Below are 26,171 nucleotides of genomic sequence, written 5' to 3' on the forward strand. Positions count from 1 at the left end.
CTGAACATGCCTATTATAATAGGTTTATCAGTGATTAAATCGTGCAGGCGCGTTTGCCGGCTGCCGCCAGAACGCCTCCGTGCATTTCCGGTGCTTATCACCGCCGCACTGCGCCGTGACAGTGACCCCTTCAAATGCTTGGTATGCTTCACCCTACGACACTTGGGCATTGCGGCAAAGTGTACTTTTGTAATCCGCTACGGCCGCAAAAGGATAGACTCAAGAAAGCGCTGGTTTGAGCCTGCGATACGATAGACAAGGCAGCGGTGGTGGCTTCAATCGATGCCATTTATGAGCTACACTTTGAGAGGAAAGTCCGAAATATCGGACTTTCAAGAGTTTCAGCGTCCGAGTTTTAGACGTTCGTATACATTGACACTATAGGACTTGTGGGCGGTGCCGCGAAACAGTCCGAATGTTCAAGCATGTCCGGAAAATCGGCAGTTGAATGTGTTGACTGTGCACTGAGTACATATTACATATGAACTGGCGTTACAGTTAATTTTGTGCTTCAGCGAGTAAAACGACGTTTTGTTAAGAGAGTAACTGGAACGCAGGTGCATTTCTCCGTAAAGTTCAAGAATTATCTCGAAACTGGTGTCATCCTGAGAAATCGTTCCAAGTGGGTCCGCCTTGCGAACTCCACGTCTACACTTTGTAATCTGCAATAGAGATTATAAGTTTTTCAGTTGAAACATAATTAGTGGTTTTTTGTTAATTAGTCAATTATGCGTTTCAATTTCCTTGTGCAAGTAATGTCCGCCGCTCCGAGTGCATAATGTCATGAACTGGAATTATACTCTCCGTCATAGGCGACCTTTAAACTTTTTTCAAATGTTCACTGAAACATCCTTCACACACACACACACACACACACACACACTTACATATATATATATATATATATATATATATATATATATATATATATATATATATATATATATATATATATATATATATATACACACGCGATATGCGTCAAAAGTTTAGAGGCCACCAGGTCTCAGAAAAGTGTGAATTTCCCAGGAATTTGTGAGTGTATTCGGTCGAACTACAGAGTACATGTTGTTAGCGTGCGCTTGATAACAGGCCGGAAATCTAAATTCAAAGCTGCCTGCCGAAGAAGCAGGGATATTTAGCTTTTTCTTGTGTCTCGTGGTCTATAAACATTTGACGCTGACTTTACATGTGTTCCTCAACGCGCTGTTTTGCAACACAAACACAGGACAAGACAAGATTGTGAAGCAGAAGCGCGAACTAACAACTCTTACTTCGGAAACGTTGACGTTACAGACTTAAAAATGAGTGGAGGGCTCTGGAAATTTTGACCAACTGCATGGTGTTCTTTAGCGTGCACCTAAATCTAAGTACACGGGCTTCTAGCATTTCGCCTCCATCGAAAAGCGGCCGCCGCGGCAGATATTCGATTCCGCGACCTTCGGGTCAGCAGTCGAGCACCATAACCACTAGAACACTGCGCCGAGTAGGTTGCAAGAAAGCGTGATAACGAAAGCAGGTATTCCGTTTTTTTTTTCTTACGTTCTCGAAGTTTTACCAGTATAGAGGATGTTGGGTGTTTTTGATAGGCATGACTGACACGCACCGGATTTCTGAGAGGAGAAGCGGCGAAAAAAAGAAAGCAATGAAAGCTGAAAAAATAGAAACAGTTTTTGCTTACTTGCACGCTTTCTTGCCCAATCGACGAATCGAACGTCTGTGTTTAGTTATGAAAAGAAAGACAGTTAATAAAGGTCTGTACTACACGGTCTCGACTTAATCACAAAAGCGGTAAGTACATGCGAGAGCACATGCCGACGTGTGTACATGTCGTCATGAAAAACTGCAAGCGTTGGTAAAAAAAAAAAAAAAACTGATGCCAGAGTGTTCTGACCTTTGTATGGTGGTGCCAGGCAGGTGAGCTTGAGAATGACACTGGCAGCACTGAGCCCTGCAGGTGTCAGGCGGAACGCAAATGACTCCATAAACTTGGGTTCCGTTGTTCGCTTGACCACAGACGTCTTCTTGCTTTTGACCACTTTGTTCTCCAGCAGGAAAGTCACCTTCACCTGCGTGTCTGTCATAAAAGAGAAGGCAGCAGCTTCGTCAAGTTGCTGCTTTTATCTCTCACATGGCGCCTACGGCGTCCAAAATTTATTTTCGAGAAGTATAATAGAAGAATCAACCTGACCCGCGCTTGCTTTAAAGACATACATGGAGTGTTTTTTTAGACAATACAGATTTTTTATAGCGCTTCAAGCACTCCGCCATCTTCCAAAAATAAGTTCCGCAAGAACTCTACGTCGAGATGGAATTATTTTTCCACAGCTAAAGATTTTGAAAACAATAATTACCAGCATGCTGAAAATGAACTTTTGTCAACTTATTTGTTTATAAGGGAAGGTTTTACGGTGCCACAATTTATGACCTATTAATTTTTTAGAAATAAAAAAAATAATCGCACGTCGTTTGAGATATCCATTATCGAATTAAAAGGCCCAAATCCAAATGATACCGAAACCAAAATCGCCTGGCACGCAAGAAATGTGACCACTTTGTTACGTCACACTGGAACTTTCCGTGCCGAAGAACTGGCGAGCATTGACTGACGGCGCACCGCGTCAGTATCTTGTAGCGGAAAGCGGAAAGTCATCTCGCTTGGACCAGAGGATCGCCTTACATATGCGTGTGATGTTACATTTGCTTGTGATGCGTGTCATAAAGTTGATAAGCGTTGCCGCAATGCAATAAACTCTGATTGCCGCAGCGGTATTTCTTTTGGAAGCTCCTAATGTAACGAATACTATGTGCAATAGCTTCGTGAACTGACGACAAATATGTAACATTGCGACCATGTATCATTCTTTTCCTTCGTTCGTCGGACATTGGTCCGACGAACGGAGGAAAAGAATGGCACATGGTCACTTCGTGGAAACTGGAAACATTCTGCACACAAACGAGAAAACTTTGGCGTAGCAAGAAGCTTACTGCGGCTATCATCCATTCCATTTACTGTTCAGTTGCAAACTCATTAAAGATCAACGCCCTCAGAAACAAAAAGAAAGTCACAGTTTCGCCGCAAGGCCGAAGCAATGAATGCGATAGCAACAATTCGGAATGTCACGCGGAGAATGGCAAGCAGCTCGAAACTTGCGGCGCGCTGCTCAAGCACCAAGGACGCACGAAAATAATACACAAAAGACGAGCGCGAACTAACGACTGTCACAGCTCGAAACTTGCAGCGCGCTGCTCAAACACGAAGAATGACGCACGAAAAGAACGCACAGGTATACGCAGGACGAGCGCGAACTAACAATTGTCACAATGATGAATTCCTTGTGTTTGAGCAGTGCGCTGTAAGTGTCGACTATGCTGGTGGTTTTGCCACGTAATCATATGGTGGTTTTGCCACGTAAAACTCCAGCATTTATAATGATATATTCTCCTGTTTTCATACCATTATCATCATCATCGTCACCACCACCACAATTGTCATCATTATCAGGCTATTTATGCGCACTGTATCATGAAGGCTCAACGGTCTCCACTTAGCGCAGTTTTTATCAAGCTGATTTTATCGTATGCCTCCAAACTTCGTCATTTCGTCGCGCCATGAAATTCTCGTGTCCTCTACTTCTCTCCTCGATCGCTAGGCAACTGTACTGTTCCGCTAGCAGACTACCGGTTATCTCCTTAAGGCATTACGTGAACTACCCAAATTTCCTGCGTCATTCGATCTTATCGTCTTCAGCGCAAGTTCGGAATATACACAAAATTTAACTGTACGTCTCGTTTTTGGCGCTGGCACCTTGTCTCGACAACTGTTACATATGCTGACTCACGCGGCCCAAAGACGTCGAGGATAATAACTTACTAAGTGGTATTATGTTTAGCGCGTAGCTCAGAGGAATTTGGGGAACGACGTGTGATGCAAGTGCGAAGGTTTTTTAATATTTCGCGCACACCGAGACGTCGATTACTTTCAAAGAGATATTTTTTCGTACACGTAGGTATTCGACCTTAAGTGGAAGTCCATCCCTCATGAGGGGACAGTGCATTCAGACTGCACTGAGCGAAGTCACACTTACATTACTTATGGATGTGCGAAATCCAGTTCTTGTGCACGCCTTCTTTTTTCGCAGCACCCAAATTATTATGCACAACGTACAGACGCTCAGAGACAATCTGGAATGCACCTGTCGCGGAAAGTAGTGAGTAGCAGTATATCGGAAAGAACAGTAGTATATTAAAAGCCCTGCAATATTTTTCATGGCTAAGGTCGTATGGAAGAAGGACGGATAAAAAGAAATAACCGCGGTTAGGTCGTTGTACACGCACTCAGAGGCCATCAAGCGTGCATGTTGCAAGCGTCTGCCCTGATATATGAGCCTTGCTTTGTAACGGCAGGGTAATAACTGTGGCGTGATCACGTACGCAGCTGTCTATGCGAAGACGGGGAAGAAAGTTCAGATATGCCCGATTTTTTTCTTCCCACGCCTCATAAGCCACCCCTTAAGTGCTCTGCAGTGGGGTCTTCTAGTTTGTGAATGCAAGTCATCGCTTGCACCCTGACGACCTTCGGCGTACCGCTCTTTCCCACTGGAGTGCGCAATATATATCGCCGCTTTTGTTCGTTTCTTGTTGCTGTGCGCACTACGCTAAGCAAGAGCTCAAGTGGGGCCAAAATATATGCGCGTCTCGTACAGCGGGAGGAATATTACAGAAATATTCTCGCTGCCTTATGCCAGGCGCTCAACAGCTCTAAGCAGGGGATTTAGGCCCGGCAGAGCTTGGTCTGAGCTTAGCAGACTCCGGCCGAAGTTCTCGAGGAAGCCAGGGAAACTTAGAGGAGTCGTTAACTTTATTGCGTCCACTTTTATGAGAGAGACGGCATGACCACAGAAATTTTTATGTTACCATACTCTATCAGAGCACATGCTTTAGCACAGCTTGCGAAAAGGGGCACGCGAGCCTTATAAGTGATGAAAAAAGGGGAGATAATATGTGAGTGTAGAGCAGTAAAGAGGCGCATATGTTTCCGGTGTGCTTCGAACGTGTTTAACGCTACACTGCGCTCCCTATTGTGACAATATGGAGCCTGATTCAAGTAAAGCGTGGATCAAGTTGGTATTCGCTGACAGCGAAAGGGTCAAGAATTGCTGCCAGACACTAGGTTTTCTAGAAAATTCTGAGAGAGAGAGAGAGAGAGGGTCAAGAAAACAAGTTGATAAGAGACACCAGAAACAGGCCTCATGAGAAAGAGAAATGAATGGTTCTACGAAATTCGTTCCCTATGTTGGTAGCAGTGAGATTTAATCGTTTGACAAGGAGTAATTCACGAATATTGTAGTTTGTTCTCGCGCCTTCGGTTTTAAAAGCTCTTGTGCGGTGCGACCGAAGAGTGAGCTGAGTGGTTTAGGCTAAATAGCAACTTCTCTCGTGCTACTTTTCTCTCATGCTCCGTGAGAAAACGGGGCACTTGGGAAGAGAACGGGCACACACACGGTGCTCAGTTTTCTTGCGCTACAGTTCACAATAGCTAAATATTTGAACACATACGAACATCTCGGAACAACACATATGCATGCCCAGTTGTCGGCGATTCAAACGCGATACTCCGAGTGCATGGCTGCTGCCACTATTTGGGACAACGGTCGGTGTTCGGCTCGGCAAACTGATTTACCGCTGAATGCGATGAAAGTGAGCGCCTTCCTCACGCACTGTGGCTGAATTTAATCACCCGTCATTTACCCACTCCTCTCCGGTGGAGCCACAACTGTCGGCCGCCATAAGGACAGATCTTTGAATTGTCGAGCACTGTAGTACAGTGAATGACTTGCCTATCTACACTACACGATCCTTACAAGGGGCAGATAGAAAGATGATTAAACGCCATGCATGAGCATGCGGCCCTAACTATCTTTCACGCTGCGCGAGGTTAACTAAGCTCCGATACCAAGTCGTTAATTTGTTCAAAAACAATCCGTCTCTTGTATAAGAGTGTTCTCTACATGCCATATATGTTCCAGTCAGTGCCGAGGACTTAGATAACGTTTCATTTACTTTCAATCTTGCTACAAGTATACAGCTCCCGAGGGTCCGGTCCTTATTTATGCCGCGAAAACAAAGAGCGGCGCAATAACAAGTTCGCATTCAGGTCTGCTCAAAATTTTGTTCTGATTTCACTTGCACGCTCTGTGTTAATCTTCGTGCGCGACATGGCGTTAGGCAGAAATTGCGTCTTAATCAATCTGCCTCTGCCAATATATTAAGGATCGCTTCGGCACACCACAGTTGAAAGCTTTGTCTGAAGGAGCGTTCTAGAGCAAGTATTTCAATTTGGTACATTATTAGTGGAGATGGAAGAATTTGCTTGAAAATTTTGCTATTCCATGCTGCAAGGAAGTGAGCCTTTATTGCCAATGCAGTACTCTCTCCCGCTTCGACTAGCGTCCGCAACATCCTTTCTTTTCTTGCTTAAAAGTCTGTCGGTCATACATTACCATAATCCACCATAAGGATGGAATGTCTTCCATCATAATGGTGTATATTGTAGGGGTGATGGTGCAGACAAGGTGGGTGTTGTTGTGTGTCACACTCAATGCACAATTAATCCGGCTTAGGCCGTGTCCACCGCAGTTGTCTAACCTGAACCGGGACTGAAAGAGCAGTCCCGGGTGCATCGTGATTAACTGCTCTCGTTCAGTCCAGGTTCAGAGTAGTCAGCTGGACGCAGAGGCAATTGTTGCTCCCTTGCCCGGAGGGGGACACGGCGTCACCATGTCCACCCTTATGATAGAGGACATTCCATCATTATGGTGGATTAGGTTAATGGATGACGGACAAATTTTCACTCACAAAACCGGACCCGAAATACTTCGTTAAGTTGACGTAACGAGGCTCGCCTCCTTTGTTTACTGCTCTTTTTGTTCCGATAGCAATTCACGGAAGCTCGAAGGGCATTTACGCTGTTCCGCTGGCATTGTCGTGTTCCCTCAGTATCGATAACGCATGAGCTTTTCTTTTTCTTTTTTTGCTGGTTTAGAAGGCATCCAGGGTTTGACCCCAAAAGCACCAGAAGTTTCACCTGCCCCCTTTAAATAGAAGTTGCGTTGTGCATAACCAGTCGCTATCGTTGTCAAGTGTTAAGCACGACGACTGGGTCGTGAGCGCATTGTAACGCAGCGCGTTTAGAAAACGCAAAAATGTGAATAAACGAGAGATCTTGCTTGTGTGAACGCATAAAAGAAATCAGAAGTATCAAAAGGAAAGCCTAGTGCAGAATAGAGGGGAAGTTGTGCACGCCATTTCTGTGATTCATTTGCACCGCTTCTGCTATGTGTGACTTTTTGGTACCACTTTTGGCTGGAAAATGCCGGATAAATATTTTCTAGAGAGACATATCAAGTACTTCTCAGAAAAACTGAAACTCAGTGGACTTTGCGCTTAGGAAAGCAAGGTCTTTTGACTGCGAAAGAAATTATGTTACATTAAAAAATGTCGATAAGTAAATTTTTGTAGCAGTACTTGATCATATGATAATATGTTTTATAGCAGTGCTTGATCATATGTTGTCCGCAATTGCATTTGCCATTGGTCGAATAGTAGTACATTGATCAAGGCGCGTGAAGCGCAATGCAATGTCTCACTTTATACGAACGCCAAAATGAGAAAATGAGGCCACTTAGAAAGCAAAATACAGTATTTAGCCGGCTATGGCTAAATCATCATAATCATCATCATCATCATCATCATCATCATCAACAACAACAACAACAACAACAACAACAACAACAACAACAAAGTTCATGCCTTAGTGTAACATGCTATTGCCTAGAAGGAACATCGAAAACAATCTGACCTATTAGCAGCACCAAAGGCAAAAAAATAAATTTCAAAGCGCCAAATTTTTTTCAGATCGTGAAAACTAATCAGAGACGGTGGATACTTGCTACGAACTTCGTTTTCGCGCGGCCATAATACGTGAAGAAAAAAAGAAAGCTGAAGTATGAACTCTTGAAATTCGCTGACATCGATTTTGCTGTTTGCTCTCGCGCTACATTACGAATAAAAAAGGACGCCCTGCTGGCCAGCCGTCTTTAGCGCCTTGCATCTGGCGCTCTGCATGTGCCTTATCCTCGTTTATGTTCTTTTACTCCTCGAAGCAAGGCGGTAACTTAAGCAGTCTACGCATTTCCATTTCGTCGTATACTCTCTTAATTTTAATGACACTTGTGCAGATTAGAAACGCTGAAACTACCCTATGCCTTTCTGCTTTCAGCGCCGTCACGACAGGCTCTACAGTACCGAAAATGTCCGTTCTGCAATCCCCTCATTATATATACCGAGCAGCTCCACTCAGCTTGCGTTATGTCTTTACTATTATTTACTTTTTATTTTTTTAAAGACGGATTAGGCCCGAACGCTGTTTTCAGTGTGTAAATTACGCTTTATGGTCTAGGCCGCAGCGCGCATAGAAAGTGGTTTGCTTTTCTCATTCGAGAACCAACTCCTTTTGTGTTTGTTTGTAGCCTCCGCCGAACAAGATTGCTCTCTCCTCATTCACACTTAGTGTAACGAATTCATTCATTCATTTATTCATTGTCTTAATGTCTTGGCGTTTCGCGTAAGCAACTTTACACTAGCTCTGAGGACTACGCGCGGTGCCTCAAAAGACGAGACGTGCTTGATGTAAACTCTGACTTCGGTTGTGATTTTACCAGGCGCGGCGTAACAAGTCTTCATGTAAAATTCTGTGTAGGCAAATTATTATGTCTGTTCCAGCATGATGTCAAAAAAGAAAAAGCTTTTAACGTAGCCTACAGAACATGTCGAGAATGGTTTCGCGACTCTATGCCGAAAGTTCCCTAGCGCCATGAATTGGAACTAAAAAAGGAGATCTCTTCGTAAGAGCTCCTTTCTACGGATCAGCCGCCTTCACTAATGTATCCAGCATCATGACTGGATGGCCACACATACCTACGAAAGAAAATCCTAAATTTATCGTGGACACGGGCTTCAGTCCTGTCGACGTAAAAGCCTCTGACGTTACAATTGTTTCTGAAAATGAACGTGTCCATCCTTACAAACCTTGAAGCTAGACCTGTAATTAGTGAATGCAGCCCAGATAATCAAACTTTACAGTGACGAATTACAAGCTTAGTGAATTTGCCGTCAGATTTCCAATACCGGTGGACGTAAGATAAAAGGGGATACCAATTTTTTGTAACATTAATTAAAGGCGCCATATAAATTTTATTCCCAGTTCTATGTGGTCATTTATAATAAATCTCAACTTGGCATCTGTAATGAATACGAAAAATTTTTCAGGCCCGTTCACTTACGAATTAGTACTAAGTGTTCTTGACGCCTTCAGGTTAACATATTCGTCGGGAAGCATGGCAGAAATGTATGCATATTCTAAAGACTCTAGTTCAGTTGGTATAATTGACAAAATGAGAAATTTGTTGCCATTATGCTTTAAAGGGGCCCTGCAACACTTTTTCAGCATGGTCAGAAAACGCTGCCGATCGGTTGTCGAGGCTCCTGAGAACACGCGAGCGAACATTATAGCGCAGCATACGACCTGGAACTTACAATCAATTCTGAAAGTCAGCTAGAAATCGTTCCCTCTTGACGGCCAGCGCAAACGGAACACGGACGAGAGAAAGAAACGACGACACAGGCGCTGTCTAACAGCTGAATGTTTACTGTAAAAAACACCAAAGAGATATATGGGTAAGAAAGATTAACCACAAACATCGCAAATATCGCACGTTCCAGGAAAGCCACTTCCTCATCAATCAGAGCAATAGACGGGCAGCTCACGCACGTGCCTTTCTTATTTATCATTTCGAACGCCTCCGCGATTTCCCCTTCCCTATTCTTTCTACAAATGACGCCATATACCCAAATTCACGGCCGTTGCCTGATTTGAGCACCGTGGGCTGCATAGTTACTGCGGCAGCCGCGGGAGACTGCCGCAGTAATAGATAGATAGACCCCACCCTTCGCCGTGCGTGGCTTAGCCGTGTCCGGGGAAAATAGGATCCTGGCGTTTGAGCCGACGCCGTGTGATTGGACCTATAAGTAGTGATGCAGAACTATCGATGGTACTATCGATACTATCGATAGCTGAGTCCCTATCGAACTATCGATGGTAAAACATACTATCGATAGAGCTATCCATAGTAAAAAATTCGACGGCACTATCGATAGTACAAAATCAACAGCACGAACTCACGGCAGAATAAACTTGGTTCCCAGCGCGCGTGGTACAGTGCAGCCGGAGGAGCAGGCTGAAGGGCGAGAAAGTTGCCATGTTTGTGTTATTCACCTGAGTGCTTTGCTGACACATGATCATAAAGTCAAACTTCAGTTGTAGCGGAAAGGAAAGCGTTACATGTAGTAGAACTGCACGGCTTCAAATTTATATTGCATTTTATGATTTCAAAATAAAAAAAAAACAAATATCACGAACTAAGTTTGTTAATTGCAATGGTTGCTTTTGGATGTGAATTTATTGATGGACAAATTCCGCCATTTTTCCTGCAGAAATAATTTATTTCTTTCGCCAAGAGTTGAGCAAAAAAAAAAAAAAGAGGATGACCTTATTTTTAGGTCAAGAATTTTTGCTATTTTAGGCCAAGAATTTTTGCTCATAAATTAAGCGAAGCTGATAGTAGGCTATCTCAATTATTTTGGCAATATGGCCGGCCAGCTAGCAACGGCATCATTATTCACACCAGGCACGTAGCCAGGATTTTTTTCGGGAAGGGGGGGGGATGTCCCAAGGCCTGATTGTTCGAAAGAAAGTCTTTCCATGGCAAAAAGAAAAAAAGGAGTTGTCCGGGAATATACAAGGCTGGACGAACTTCGGGGTGGGGGGGGGGGGCGCTGGCCTCCCCCTTGCCTACGTGCCTGATTCACACCACTATCGATAGTATTGTCACGTGGTCATGACGGTGAAGAACTCTTCAGCAAGAGTGGGAAATACGGAGCTCTTTATTTGGGCGAACTTGTGCCCCGAAAATCAAAACTCAAAATTACAAGCGATACACGCTGCGCACTGATAGCAGCGAGAACAGTCGTCGGCCGTCGAGTAATCTGATCAGCGGTAGAACGCGTCGTCTTTTATACATCAGTCATCGAACCTTCCAGCGTTATCGCTGGTGCTCGCGTAAGCTCTCGAATAAACTTGACTATTCGCGTCCGGCACGTAATCTTAACAATGATCTCAAACAACCGAGAAGCTTTTCAAACATTACGGCGCGGTTTGCGTGAAACGTTGCTAACAGTCTTTGTGGGTGAAATCCGAATACATCAAAACAACGCAATAAAAATGCGTGGCAGCAATATCGCTAGTAATATTAACCATGGTATTACCGATTGCACTATCGATAGTTTGTGGATAGTGATACTATCAATAATTTGTCTACACTATCAATAGCTTAAAAAACACTATCGATGCTATCGATAGTCAATTTACCTCTAGTTCTACATCACTACTGCGGAAGCATAACGCATGCTAACTTGCAATCACTATTGTTTTACTGAAAAAAAAAATTCGGCAGATCCCACGTACCATGGGAGTCGAAGTTATGCAAAGCATTCGGCGCGAAGGTGACTGTGGCGTAATCTTTTTCGCTGAGCGAAACGGTACAAAGTGATGCTAAAGATTTGTATAAATTTTATACGCACACATATATCTTGAAGAGCCGCATATGTGATACATAACCAGTTGTTTACAGTTGCGCAACGCTGCCAACAGCAACGTGGGTATTATACCAATACCAGAAGCGGTAAGCTGATATGTTGTGCTTATACTTGTTGCTTATAATGGAGAACGCACGCGCGTTTCACGAACCCGTGCGCATGTGTGGGGAGGGGTTCTTGACAGTTAAATTCTTGAACAAGGTCATCATCCCCCGTGAACAGGGAGCACCAGCAGCTGGTCATGACTGTGTTATCGGATCAGGTCGTGATCGCGGTGACGAGGGGTCCATGTGTAGTAAAGTATGAGGTATAGTACAGCTGTTGTAAATCGCGGATGCCTCGGTCATTCCGTCGACAAATTGTCTGTCGATAGAGTCGGCGACATGTCGGAACCTGAAGTCACTCTTCCCGTTGGTGATGTGTATAGGCCAGCGAGGCTGGTAGGCCTGGATAGTGCTACGTAGACCAACATCAGTGGATGGCGCTTGTATTCGTAGACTACCTGGGCGTATGTGGCCAAGTAGCCAATAGTCTACAAAGCGGCTGTCAATCAATCTGGCATCATCCTCGGTCAGCATGAGGCCATCGTACGGCCTCGTAAGAAATGAAGAGGACACTGCGTCGTTCTGGCGGACTACGAGCACTTTACGGTGCGATGATGTGAATATGATACGTAACTTTCGTTAATGTATTCGTCCGGGGTCGAGCAATGCTTCAATATTGCTTGTTGAATCATAGGAATAGAAATGTAATGTTCATTAGACTGCTATAAAGGCGGAGCCAACACTGGAACCACAGCCGTTAATCTGATATGACGCCTGTATCGTAAGAGCATACACATCGTAGGAGTATCATGTAGTGTTTATTGCTTTCTTGTAAAATTAGATAGCAAGCACCACAACCACAATTGACGTTGCACCGACATTACGCCTGCATAGGCTGTTTTTCCAAACCAGTTTATAGACCTGATGTGGCTCTGTTGTAGAATACCTGATTGCCATGCAGAATGCTTGGGTTCGATTCCTGCTGGGATCCTAATTTTCATTCTTTCCATTTGTCACGTCAACGCTGCCGATGTCGGTTTTTCTTAACGCTCTCGCATTTAATGTCTGTTCTCGCCGTTCCTGGGCAGATATAAACAGTCAATTACCTGTGGCGCATACCCGTGCACCGCGGCCCATGGTAAACGGGTATGTGCCACACGTGTCTGGAGGAAAGGGTTTGACGACGTACGCGAAAGGATTTTCACATTATTCATGTCATGACCCGACAGTGATATTCGTCAAATCCTCTTACCCTCCCATGCCAATTTTGGTGTACACCAAGTTTTTTTTTTATTTGAACATACTGCAGGCTTTTCACGGCCCATGCAGGAGTGGATACAAGAATACAGAGTGGATACAAGAATACAAACTACACATCGAAAGAAAATACATAACGAAATAACAAGAAAGTGCAATGCCAACAGATCACAATTCAAACTCGACACACTGTATTATGTTCATAAAAGATTGAATGGTGTTACAGCACACAATATTGTTATCTAATTGATTCCAATGATGGATAGCTGACGGAAAAAGGGAATGTTTGTGAGCGTTAACACGACTGAAAGGTTGGTGGATTGACTTGGAATGGTTCAGTCGCAATGAGTGTTTAGGCGGGTCTAGCAGGTAATGAGATCGTGATATGCGGAATTGACCATGATATAGTTGGTAAAGAAATTTTAGTCGCGAGATAATTCTGCGATGCCAAAGAGGTTTTAAATTTGCCCTTGCGAGCAAGCCAGCAGAACTGGATTGCCTCGAGAAGTCAGAATATACAAATCTAACTGCCAATTTTTGTATTCTTTCTATTTTATTAATGAGATGCTTTTGATGTGGACTCCAGATGAGATCGGCGTACTCTAAACATGGTATAATTAGTGTTTTGTATGCATTAAGTTTAAGGTGTGGTGGTGCAGTGCGCAATTTTCTCCTCAGGAAGGATAGCTTCCTCTCGGCTTTACTACATATGGCTAAAACATGTGGTTCCCAGTTGAGGTTCGATGAGAGAGTAACGCCTAAGTATTTTACTTGGTCACTTTTGTGGATAGTTGTGTTTCCTATAGTATATGTAAAGTTAAGGGGGTTGGTCTTATTTGTGAATGAAATGAAATGAGTTTTGGTTGTGTTTAATTTCATGCCCCAAGTATTGCACCAGGAATAAATCATTTGCAATGAATTGTTCAGATTAACTTGATAGTCTGAATTGTGTACGACTGTGTACACGACACAGTCGTCGGCGAATAGTCGCATTTGAACAGGGTTATTAACAGAAAATTGAATGTCGTTAATAAACATTAAAAACAAAAGTGGAGCAAGAACCGATCCCTGAGGTACTCCAGAGTAAACATCAAGTGGTTGCAATAGATGGTTGTCGATTGTTACCCTCTGTTTCCGTTTAGTTAAAAAACTGTTAATCCAGGCTACTATTTTATCATCAATACCAAAGGCCGATAGCTTTGTTATTAAATCCTTGTGTGGAACAACGTCAAACGCTTTAGAAAAGTCTAAGGAAACGGCATCTAACTGACTGTTCTCGTTAATTGCATTGGCTATGTCGTGAGTTAATTCAGCTAATTGGGTTGTAGTTGAGAGACCTGATCTGAAACCATGTTGATGTTTGTAAAGGAGCTCATTTGTTTCTATATGAGTTATTATGGACTTGAAAATTATATGCTCTAATATTTTACAGCACGAGCTCGTAAGCGACACTGGGCGGTAGTTACTTATTTCTAGCTTTGAGCCTGATTTGTGTATAGGGACTACTGTAGCGTTGCGCCAGTCGTCTGGTAATTCCGAAGTGTGTAGAGATAACGTGTATATTTTAAAAAGATATTTAGATGTCCATTGCGCATACCGGCATAAAAATGAGTTAGTAATTTTATCGGGACCAGTGGATTTTTTCAGATTAAGCTTGAGTAGCAGAGCAAGTATGCCTTCTTCAGATACAATTAATTCTTCCATGGGTACTTTCACAACATAGGGGTGTAGTACAGCGTTAGTGGCATGTTTCGTAAAAACTGATTGGAAGAACTTATTCATTTCATTAGCGATTTGTTCTGGTTTCCTAATAACTTGTTCTGTATACTTAATTTGCGAGATTGAATCTCGTTCATCTGACAAATATCGCCAGAATTTGTGGGGACTGTGGGTCATAAATGATGGTAACGTAGTGTTAAAGAAATGAGCTTTTGCTTCAAACATTTTGTGTTTCAAGGCTCCGATAAGATCGGATGCGTTGCTCTTGTTTCCCTTTTTCCGCCGTCGTTTTATTTTCCTTTTCAGTTGAATTATTTCACGAGTTATCCAAGGGTATTCTCGGTTGATGCGTTTCTTTTTATTCGGAATGAAGGTATGTTCGCAATAGTTGACAATGTTTTTAAAACGTGTCCAGAGTTCTTCCACATCTGTTAGCTCGGTGAATTCACAGAACTGTGTTTTTAGGAAACGCAGTACAGCACGATCATTTGCACGGGTGTAATCTTTAAAGTAAGTAGGTAGTGGCTTTTTGTATTTCCGCGTGTAAGTAATGGGACAAGTTAAAGAAATCACTTTGTGGTCTGAAATGCCATTCTCGATGGACACAGAAGAACCTTCTAATGTGCTACTTACAAACGCTAGGTCAAGCAAAGACGACGACGTTGAAGTGATCCTAGTGTTATCAGTCACTAGTTGATTCAGTGAAAACGCGAAAGCCACGTCAAGAAGCAATTCTGAACTCGTGACGTCACGACCATCATGTGAATTATTGCTCCAGTTTATTCCGGGAAGGTTAAAGTCCCCGGCAAGAATTATTTTTGACTTGGAGTTTGTATGCTTTGAAAGATGATCGTGAATCACTTCGATGTAGTCAGGTGCCGCGTTTGGAGGCCTATATATCCCTCCTATGGTTATACTTTTATTGCAATATGTTAACTTGCACCAAATGCTTTCATGGTCAGGAATGCCATCGAGTTCTAAGGATCTGATATTCTTTTTAATTGCTATCGCTACACCGCCGCCTCTTGACTCTCTGTCCCTACGGAACAATCTGTATGTATTAGGGACAACTTCTGAGTCACGTACTCCAGAGTGGAGCCAAGTTATTTAGCCCCCAGACGTAGGCGGCTAGATAGATAGATAGATAGATAGATAGATAGATAGATAGATAGATAGATAGATAGATAGATAGATAGATAGATAGATAGATAGATAGATAGATAGATAGATAGATAGATAGATAGATAGATAGATAGATAGATAGATAGATAGATAGATAGATAGATAGATAGATAGATAGATTGTAGTGAAGAAGATGAGTGCTACTCGGAAAGGCAGAGGGTACCAATCAGGTGGAAAAGAAGAAGACGTTTGGTCATCTCGGCGCTTAGGCTGGTTCCGCCATTAGCACGTAACTTGTCGTTACTGTTCCTCTGTTTTATAAACCAGTGCTACTCCTAAACGCCTTATTTTAACTGGTGGAAGTGCTGGGTACTCCATAATCCTGGAACTTCGAAACCGTACGTTGCCTCCGGTTTCTACCATGTCCACGGACGAAGATCAGCAGGTAGCCGCCTCGGCTTCAACTACTCTGCCTGTTGTCTGTTCCGGCCCCATTCGGCAACGCGACCCACCTTCCTTCAGCGGTACCGATGACAAGGACGTGGAAGATTGGCTTGACGAGTACGACCGGGTGAGCAAGCACAACAAATGGGACGATGCGCATAAGCTCACCGTCGTCCAGTTTTATTTAACGGACGTCGCCAGTCTGTGGTACCGTAATCACGAGCGGGACCTTCCCACCTGGTCGGCCTTCAGAACGGCGTTCGCGGATCTGTTCGGCCGTCCAGCGCTTCGCAAGCTACGTGCCGAACAGCGCTTGCGCGCTCGTGCTCAGCAAAATGGTGAGAATTACACCAGCTACATCGAAGATGTGGTCGACCTTTGCCGGCGTGTCAACTCGGCCATGACGGAAGCCGAGAAGGTCAAACACATTTTGAAAGGTGTGAGTGACGACGCATTTCAGATGCTTGTCGCCAAGAACCCGCAAACGGTCTCTGACGTAATCCAACTATGTCAGAGCTATGACGAGCTCTGGAAACAGCGTGAATCCACTCGTCGCGCCAGTGCGTCATGTGCAACGATCTCAGCTTTAACGTCGGCTGGCATTGCGGAAGACCATTCTGCCTTGCTCCTTGAGATCAAGCAGTTTGTACGCGAGGAGGTCGCGCGCCAGCTGTCTCTTGTACCCTACACCTTTGAAGCTGCCCCATCTACTTTGCCGCCATCGATACAGCGTGTCGTTCAGGAGCAAGTATCCGAGGTGCTGCCCGCAGCCCATGTACCACCAGTGGCTGCTCCGCTGACCTATGCTGAAGCACTGACCGCACCCCGACGTTTGCCTGCCGCCAACTCCTACGTTCCCGCGCGCACCTTTGCCGCACCGCCTGAACCTGTGCATCACGCTGCCCGTCCGTTCTCCCGACCAACACCACCACGCCTTCAAAACCCATGGCGCACTCCAGACAACCGCCCCATATGCTACGCCTGTGGTTTTGCGGGTCACGTAGCACGGTTTTGCCGACGGCGTGAGTTTCTCCTACGTGACGACGTGCGGCCAAACAGTTACGATTTCCCGCCGAGACCTCAGACTGCTCCATCTGGCCCGCCTGCCGCCATGGACACATTTTCGACTCGCCAGAACTTCAACAGACGCCGGTCGCCTTCACCTCGGCGCCGCTCCCTTTCCCCTATGCTACGACGCCCTCCTTCTGTCCCTGAGGAAAACTAGAAGCCGCAGTTCCGGAGGCAAGAACTGCGCAGCTTTCGAACTCTACAAGACCTTGTTTTTCGCCGTCTAATGTCGTTGCTGTCTCCGTTGAAGGTGTCCCTGTTTTAGCACTGGTTGACACTGGCGCCGCAGTGTCTGTAATGAATGAGAAACTTTGCTGCAGACTCAAGAAAGTAACGACTCCTCTTCACGACTTCGTTTTGAGCACTGCAAGTGAGCAACAAATTCGCCCTCTCGCTGCGTGCACGGCACGCATTGCGATTGCAGACGTTATTTATGCCGTCGAGTTTGTTGTGTTGCCGACGTGTTCCCACGACATTATACTGGGCTGGGACTTTCTCTGCACTCATCGTGCTGTCATCGACTGCGCCCGTGCCGAAGTCGAGTTCTCGCCGTTGTGTGCATCTGCTGCGGTCGACTCGCCACCTTCACCTGCAAAAGTTTTTGTGGCTGCCGACACACCGATACCCCCTTTCTCATCCGCGCTAGTACCGCTTTCCTGCGACATCTCTACTGGCTCACCTGTTCTTTTTACGCCTTCTGAAACCGCTGTCCGGCGCAAGTGCTTCCTGATTCCTTTCGCCGTTCTCACTATTCACGATGGATCAAGTGCAATTTATGTCTCTAATCCGTTTCCCTCGCCTTCCAAATTACTGCGCGGAGAGTGGCTAGGCCTTGCAGATGACATTGATCCCTTGTGTGCACATGTCGTTCCTGATCACTCGAATCCGCTTCATATCGACGCCGTTGATTGCTCCACGTTACCCTCTCAGCCATCGTTCACCGAAGCACTTTCTCGATGCATCGACAGCAACCTTACGGCCCAGCAGCGCGCCGACATCATCGCCCTCCTCGAGCGCTTCCGCACAAGCTTCGACCACCAGCAACCAACTTTGGGCCGTGCTTCCACTGTATGTCATCAAATCGACACTGGCATTCACGCACCTTTACGTCAGCGTCCGTATCGTGTGTCGGCATCTGAACGCCGTGTCATCGCAGAACAAGTTGACGACATGCTGAAGCGCGGCGTTATTGAGCCCTCTAACAGCCCATGGGCCTCGCCGGTTGTTCTAGTAAAGAAAAAAGATGGCTCCATAAGATTTTGCGTCGACTACCGCCGGTTGAACAAGATCACACGCAAAGATGTTTACCCGTTACCTCGCATAGACGATGCGCTCGACTGCTTACAAGGCGCCGAGTTCTTCTCGTCCCTAGACCTGCGCTCCGGTTATTGGCAGGTTCCGATGGCCGCGGCTGATCGCCCAAAAACGGCTTTCGTTACCCCCGATGGTTTATACGAATTTAACGTCATGCCATTCGGGCTATGCAATGCGCCTGCCACCTTCGAGCGCATGATCGACAACATCCTCCGTGGCCTGAAATGGCAAACCTGCCTGTGCTATTTAGACGACATTGTCATATTTTCCCGTGACTTTTCAACACATCTTCAGCGCCTCGAAACAGTGCTCACTTGCCTCAGTTCCGCCGGTCTACAGCTCAATTTAAAGAAGTGCTGCTTTGGCGCCCGACAACTCCTAATTTTGGGCCATGTCGTCTCTAGAGATGGTGTTCGTCCGGATCCGACGAAACTTCGTGCCGTTGCCGAGTTCCCTAAGCCAAAGACGATGAAAGAACTTCGCAGCTTCCTCGGCCTATGTTCCTATTTTCGTCGTTTTATCCGCAACTTTGCCTCCATCATATCGCCCTTGACTGAACTTCTTCGCTGCAACCGCGATCTTTCGGGATGGTCATCGGCGTGTGATGATGCATTTGCCACACTCCGTCGCCTTCTTACATCACCTCCAATATTGCGACATTTTGATCCACTTGCTCCGACAGAAATCCACACGGACGCTAGCGGTATCGGTCTCGGTGCTGTGCTCGCCCAGCGTAAGCCTGGATTTGATGAGTACGTCGTCTCCTACGCCAGCCGTGCGCTCACAAAAGCGGAAGCCAACTATTCCGTTACAGAAAAAGAGTGTCTGGCCATTATATGGGCAATAGGCAAATTCCGACCCTATCTGTACGGGCGCCCATTTAGCGTGGTTACAGACCACCATGCATTATGTTGGCTTTCCTCTTTAAAAGATCCTTCCGGCCGGCTCGCCCGTTGGGCACTCCGGCTCCAGGAGTACGACATTCACGTCATTTACCGATCTGGCCGAAGACATTCCGACGCAGATGCTCTGTCCCGATCACCCCTACCATCTAGTGACGAGTCGCCGCCTCCGCCTACACACGACGTATCCGCACTTGGTGTCAACGACATGTTTCTGGAGCAAAGGAAGGATCCCTGGGTTGCTTCAATTCTTAACTTGTTGCGTCGGCCTCCCTCGCAACCCATCCCTAGAGGTATGCGCCGTCAAATACAGCACTTCGTTATCCGGGATGGTTTGCTATACCGACGAAATTATCTCCCTGAAGGACGCCGATGGCTCCTGGTTATTCCCACACATCTCCGCTCGGACATATGCGCCTCCTTTCACGCCGACCCACATTGCGCGCATGCGGGAGTGTTAAAAACTTACACCCGCCTATCCCAACGTTTCTACTGGCGCGGAATGTATCGCTTCGTTCGCCGCTACGTCCGTTCCTGTATTGCTTGCCAGCGCCGGAAGAATCCAGCTTCCCGTTCTCCAGCTCCACTACAGCCCTTGCCTTGTCCTGCCAGACCATTCGACCGTGTTGGTATAGATCTCTACGGACCTCTTCCAATCACACCTGCTGGAAATCGCTGGATAATCGTCGCCATTGATCACCTTACGCGGTATGCAGAAACTTCACCGTTGCCATCTGCATCGGCAAGTGACGTCGGTTCTTTCCTATTGCATCGCATCATTCTACGGCATGGTGCACCGCGTGAGCTGCTCAGCGACCGAGGACGCGTGTTTTTGTCGGACGCAGTCGAATCACTTCTTAAGGAATGCCATGTCGTTCATCGGACCACCACCGCGTACCACCCTCAAACAAACGGCATGACAGAACGATTCAACCGAACATTAGGGGATATGCTGTCAATGTACGTCGCTTCCGACCACTCCAACTGGGACCGTGTTCTCACTTTTGTGACGTACGCGCATAATACTGCAGTACAGACAACCACTGGATTCTCTCCATACTTTCTCCTTTACGGACGCGAGCCCTCCTGCACGCTAGACACCATCCTCCCTTACCGCCCTGATGTGGCTGAGTCGACGACGGTGTCACAAGCTGCTAAATACGCGGAAGAGTGTCGCCAGCTTGCCCGCTCCCTCACTACTGCTGACCAGCAACGCCAGAAACACCATCGCGATAGCTCGACGCCTCCGGCCTCTTATGCCCCTGATCAACTTGTATGGCTTTGGATCCCATCAACCAGCCCTGGTCTGTCAACGAAACTTCTCTCAAAGTATCACGGCCCTTACCGTGTGGTCAAACAAACATCACCTGTGAATTACGTAGTGGAGCCGCTTGCGCAGTCCTCTGATCAACGACGCCGTGGACGTGAGACTGTTCACATAGACCGCCTGAAACCGTATTATGACCCCTCTGTCGTCTCCTGCCCCTAAGCCGCCAGGATGGCTCTTTTCCGGAGGGGAAGAAAATGTAGTGAAGAAGATGAGTGCTACTCGGAAAGGCAGAGGGTACCAATCAGGTGGAAAAGAAGAAGACGTTTGGTCATCTCGGCGCTTAGGCTGGTTCCGCCATTAGCACGTAACTTGTCGTTACTGTTCCTCTGTTTTATAAACCAGTGCTACTCCTAAACGCCTTATTTTAGATAGATAGATAGATAGATAGATAGATAGATAGATAGATAGATAGATAGATAGATAGATAGATAGATAGATAGATAGATAGATAGATAGATAGATAGATAGATAGATAGATAGATAGATAGATAGATAGATAGATAGATAGATAGATAGATAGATAGATAGATAGATAGATAGATAGATAGATAGATAGATAGATAGATAGATAGATAGATAGATAGATAGATAGATAGATAGATAGATAGATAGATAGATAGATAGATAGATAGATAGATAGATAGATAGATAGATAGATAGATAGATAGATAGATAGATAGATAGATAGATAGATAGATAGATAGATAGATAGATAGATAGATAGATAGATAGAAACGCCCAAAGTGCCAAAGGTTCGCATTAAAAAAAATATATACATTAGCAATATTAAATATCAGAACAGCACAGAACACTGGAACAAATTGGTCATACGAAACATGCATAACTTGAAGATCCTACGGCTGGTTCTTCAGTCACATAATTTACTTAACAATGACCTTGCCTTTTCACTCTCATTACAAGAACCTCAAAAATTCGTACCCTACACATTTCTACGTGTTAATTTCCGAAATAAAGGGATCAGGGCAAACTATGGTTCTCAAACACAGCCTTAACAGGTTACAAGGCTCTTGAACAACAACAAATGCATGGAAGAAGTACAGGAACCTGCTTTTCCTTTGCTTTGTATTTTTCGCTGTTCCTGTATCGCCGTAACTGATTTCGCTTCAAAGCGCCTTCAAAAGCGATCGTGTCAACTGAGCCAGAACTCCGCCACAACCGGTCTCACTGCAGCGTGTCCATTTTCAACCTTTTTTCAAATACAATTTTTTTTCTCTTTCTGTTACGACGGCCTTCACTGCGGTGCCACTAATATTTTGCGCCACTACTCATTTATTATTATTATTATTATTATTATTATTATTATTATTATTATTATTATTATTATTATTATTATTATTATTATTATTATTATTATTATTATTATTATTATTATTATTATTATTATTATTATTATTATTATTATTATTATTATTGCATCTATCAGTCAATCATTAATCTTTTTCATACTCAGCATCCCCACAGCAGGCTTCTTTGCACATCCACTCGTACTGCAAAAAAGTAGGCTTTAAAGGCGGCCTGACAAGAACGGTTTTCATTCTGATCAATTTAGTTTTTGTTGCTTTCGCGATAACCTGCTGTGACACGATAACTGTGGGCGCCCTAACAGAAAAAAGGTCTCTCTCACAATAACTTTTACAGACGCATGAGTTGGTCCGTGCTCGTTGGTGATAAATGGTCAGAGTATCCGAATATCCCAATGCTGGCGTTTATAGGACTTAACAATCACATTTCCCCCATCTCGCTGTAGGATACCGTGTGAGCCTTTACTTACTCCTTGAAATGTCTCTGCCTGGACTTTTAACAGCGACCGTTCCATGAAATAAAACAATAACAGGACCATTGCCAGCATTAAAGAATTTTGCGCTATACACATCTTACACTGCTACGAACAATGTTGTCATATCTGCGCCGAAGGCCCCATATAGCAACTAATTCACATGCTACAACTGCGTGCGCGTCACTATTCTCGTCTTCAAGCGTCGTATTCTCGCGTATCTAAGTCACGTGATTCGTATATGTAGCGATGCTACGGAGCTGACTGCACTACGAGGTGCTTTCGCGTATATCTTAAGGTAGCCATCATACTGCTGACTCGTCGCCACAGACTGAAATTATTTATTTTGCGAAGTCTAGAACATCTGACTTGTTTCCTTACGTCCAGCGTTACAATATTATAATTTCGAAAACATCCAACTTTTATCTTTGTTGCTCCACGTTGATGCGTGTAGTTGCAACGGGGAATACACTACAAGCTTTGAATAAGTTGTGCGTGCTGAAAACATTTCCTCAGAACGATTGCACCGTTGGGTATTCCTCGAGAATTCTTTGAGCGTAAAATGCACGCGAAGACTAATGCGCCAAATAGGCGGAATTTCCTACTCTAAGCAGGAAGGACGCTAATCGTTTTCTTATAGTTGTCTATCGTGCTTCTACACTGGAGCGCTTGGGAATGGTGTTAGAAAGAGTGCGAAAGAAAGAAAATGAGAAAAAAAGAAGTCTTACGCGAAAAGAAACAAGTACGCAGTTGCACGTGGGCACTCAGGGTGTGCAGAAAGGAGCTCCCGTTTCGCAAATCGCCTGCGCACGAGCGTCTTTTGTTCGCAGTCCGGTATGCGCATTGTTTATTCAGGCCACACACTCGGCTCAAACGCACGTGCGAAACTGTCTTGTATATGCTAGTGTTTTTGTACGCCGTACAGAAAAACCGCTGTATTCTAAGCTACTGCCACTGTTTCCCTTTCTACCTGGCTTCCTCCTCTAGCCTGCTCGCTCTTCGTCGACGCCTTTATTATTGTTGGTTGGCGATGCCATGAACGGCCAGAGTTGAGCTCGGCCGCCTTCGCGCGATAAGAAGTAAAGGAACATCGTTTGAGTAGCGAAGAGGACCGGTTGCAAACACGAAATAAGTGTGGCGATTCAAAGCACACCTCATCTATTTTGTGCTCCGCCTCGGCGGGACGACTGTGTGACATTTTAAAAACTGTCTTCGCTTTGGCGCGCAAACAACGGCGCTACCAGCCCGTTGGACAAGTCGGCCATCCTTTCCGCTATCGGAACACGGCAGTTTTCGCGAACATGGGCGCTTACATGTTTCTTGGTTGCATTGGACTCACACTGAAGGAGTACTGACACAAAAACATTGAATCGCGTTTTTTTTTTTTTGCAATAAGTAGCTAGTGACCTACTTGTCACGGCTGGGGACCTCGCTTGCACGGGCGCGCAACGGTTAATTATTTGAAGACGTTTTTATAGCGCCCAGTAACGGCGTCTGGAGAGGCGTCTGGGAGCGTCTGGAAAGGCGCGGCAATCGTTTTTATTTGTTTCTATACACAGCTGTCCACGTGACCACACAGAACAGTGGCGCACGCGGCACGCGGCAACGCGTGTCTGTGAGCGCCACGATAACTGCGGCAGAGAGCACACGCAAGGAGCATGGCAGCCAACGTGAACTCGTGTTATGCATGCCTGTTGGTAGTCTTCGTTAAAACTAAGTAGTTGTAGATGTCGTGCGGTGCTCCGTTTTGCATTCAGTCTCACGGCATACACTTTGAGATTGATTTCAAACATGTTATAGCCTACATTTAGAATCGACATTTACCGTATGGCCTTCGAAATTTGGTGTCATTGCTTCTTTAAAAGTTATAACGAAATGTATAATACTTGCAATGCGTTTGTGTATTGAATTATGCCTTCTTTTTTTTTCATATTTTGTAACCTTGCTCTATTTCTATTTTCCGTGTGTCTAGTGCGTGTCAGACAACCAGAACCATCTCTGGTTCAAGGGGCACGAAAGAGTAAAATTATTTCTCTCGTATACTAAATTATCACGTAGAGGTACACTGTAAAAAATAGTTGTGAATTTACAGATAAAATACATGAAATTTCTGTACCGCGAAAGAAACTTTCTGTGAATGTGCCATGAATGAAATCTGTTAAAAAGGGAAACCGAAATTTCCTGTTATTCGTGACCTTCAGCAAAACAAACGACTCAAAATTGAACCTACTCAGTTTTAAGTACTTCAAAGATTACAAATGTCCATGAAATAGCATTTCATGTTTTTCTGGTTATTCCCACAATGCTATTTTGATTTATTAATATTCAGAGCCTTTTCTGCGGTTCTACGTTCATGCCTCGCGGGCCCCTACATTTACAAGATAGCTACCGCTCACGTCGAAGCGCGGCTACGCATGGCTGCAGTGTAAAGCGCGGTTACGGCACCCTTCTGCTCCTGCGTTTAGTGCGTCTGTCATTGAAAGGTGAGTGGTTTGCTTCTAACTAGAGTTCCTTACAACAAGAACTCGTTGATATGCCTGCCCGCTTTCGAAATTCGCTCTCGCGTAGTTTCTAATTCTGCTTTGCGTCGGCAGCTCGGCAGCGCGCGCGACCACAACGTTGTGCGGGAGCCGGAATTCCTTCCATGCTTTGGTAGAAATACTGAAGAGGCCTTGTAAGTGGGTGATTGAGGGAACGCCTGCTGTTGTACCCCCTTTATTTCTTTGCTGTTAACGGCATCGTACATCAAGGAATGCGAATTTCTACTTGGACGGTTGCAGAACGCATACTACAGCGTTCACAGCGCACTTCATGTGCGTTCTCTGCGGGCAGCCATTAACGAGGTTTCGCTGTGCAGAATAATGAGAGGTATTTGTTCACCTTACCCGCTTTGCTTCTTATTACATCAAACCTGTGTATTCTGTGTTTCTGCACCTATTTTTTTCTTGATGCTTGGACCGACTTCCTCTAAAAACTAATGAAGTGCGTATAACTCAACTCAGCTAACCGAGCGACGTTAGAGCATGTAATACTTTTTTTTATGAAAGTGCAAACGTTTCCTTTTTTTGTGTGTTTATCTACGTGTAATATGTTGCTTTCTCCTGCATAGTGAACATGGCCCTGAGCAATGATGTTGTGGCTTGGTGTACGGCGTTTAGTGTTTTGTAGTGGTCATTGCATGATAAGTTCTGCTTGGTTGTATAATGCTCTGTATCTTGAACATTGCTGGCGGGAATGTGCGAACGCATAGCTTCTTGGCGTAGTATCATTGGATGACCTTCCTTACGAAGCTTTAAGTTCCTGGCGCAAAATAGATAAGCTAGGTAAACCTAGTTTACCGAATGGACGTGTGGGGCACATCCACTCGGTAAACTGATACCTCGATTTACTAGCTAATGGGACACGGGCTTGACGTGTAGACGCGCTACCTTGCGTCATCGCATTCCGCCTGCGTTGCGGTG

At 45.0% G+C, this 26,171-nt stretch overlaps 1 protein-coding gene across 1 annotated transcript in view; it reads right to left on the reverse strand.

Annotated features, from left to right (window-relative positions):
- The window catches only part of LOC119406149 (synaptotagmin-15), a 323,761-nt gene that overhangs the window by 42,984 nt on the left and 254,606 nt on the right, over positions 1-26,171 (reverse strand). The window contains exon 8 of the mRNA XM_037672960.2: positions 1,895-2,077. Coding sequence (XP_037528888.1) covers positions 1,895-2,077 — 183 coding nt within the window. The remainder of the gene's footprint in view (positions 1-1,894; positions 2,078-26,171) is intronic.

This window comes from Rhipicephalus sanguineus, chromosome 1 (assembly GCF_013339695.2).
Source record: "Rhipicephalus sanguineus isolate Rsan-2018 chromosome 1, BIME_Rsan_1.4, whole genome shotgun sequence".
Classification (NCBI taxonomy): domain Eukaryota; kingdom Metazoa; phylum Arthropoda; class Arachnida; order Ixodida; family Ixodidae; genus Rhipicephalus; species Rhipicephalus sanguineus.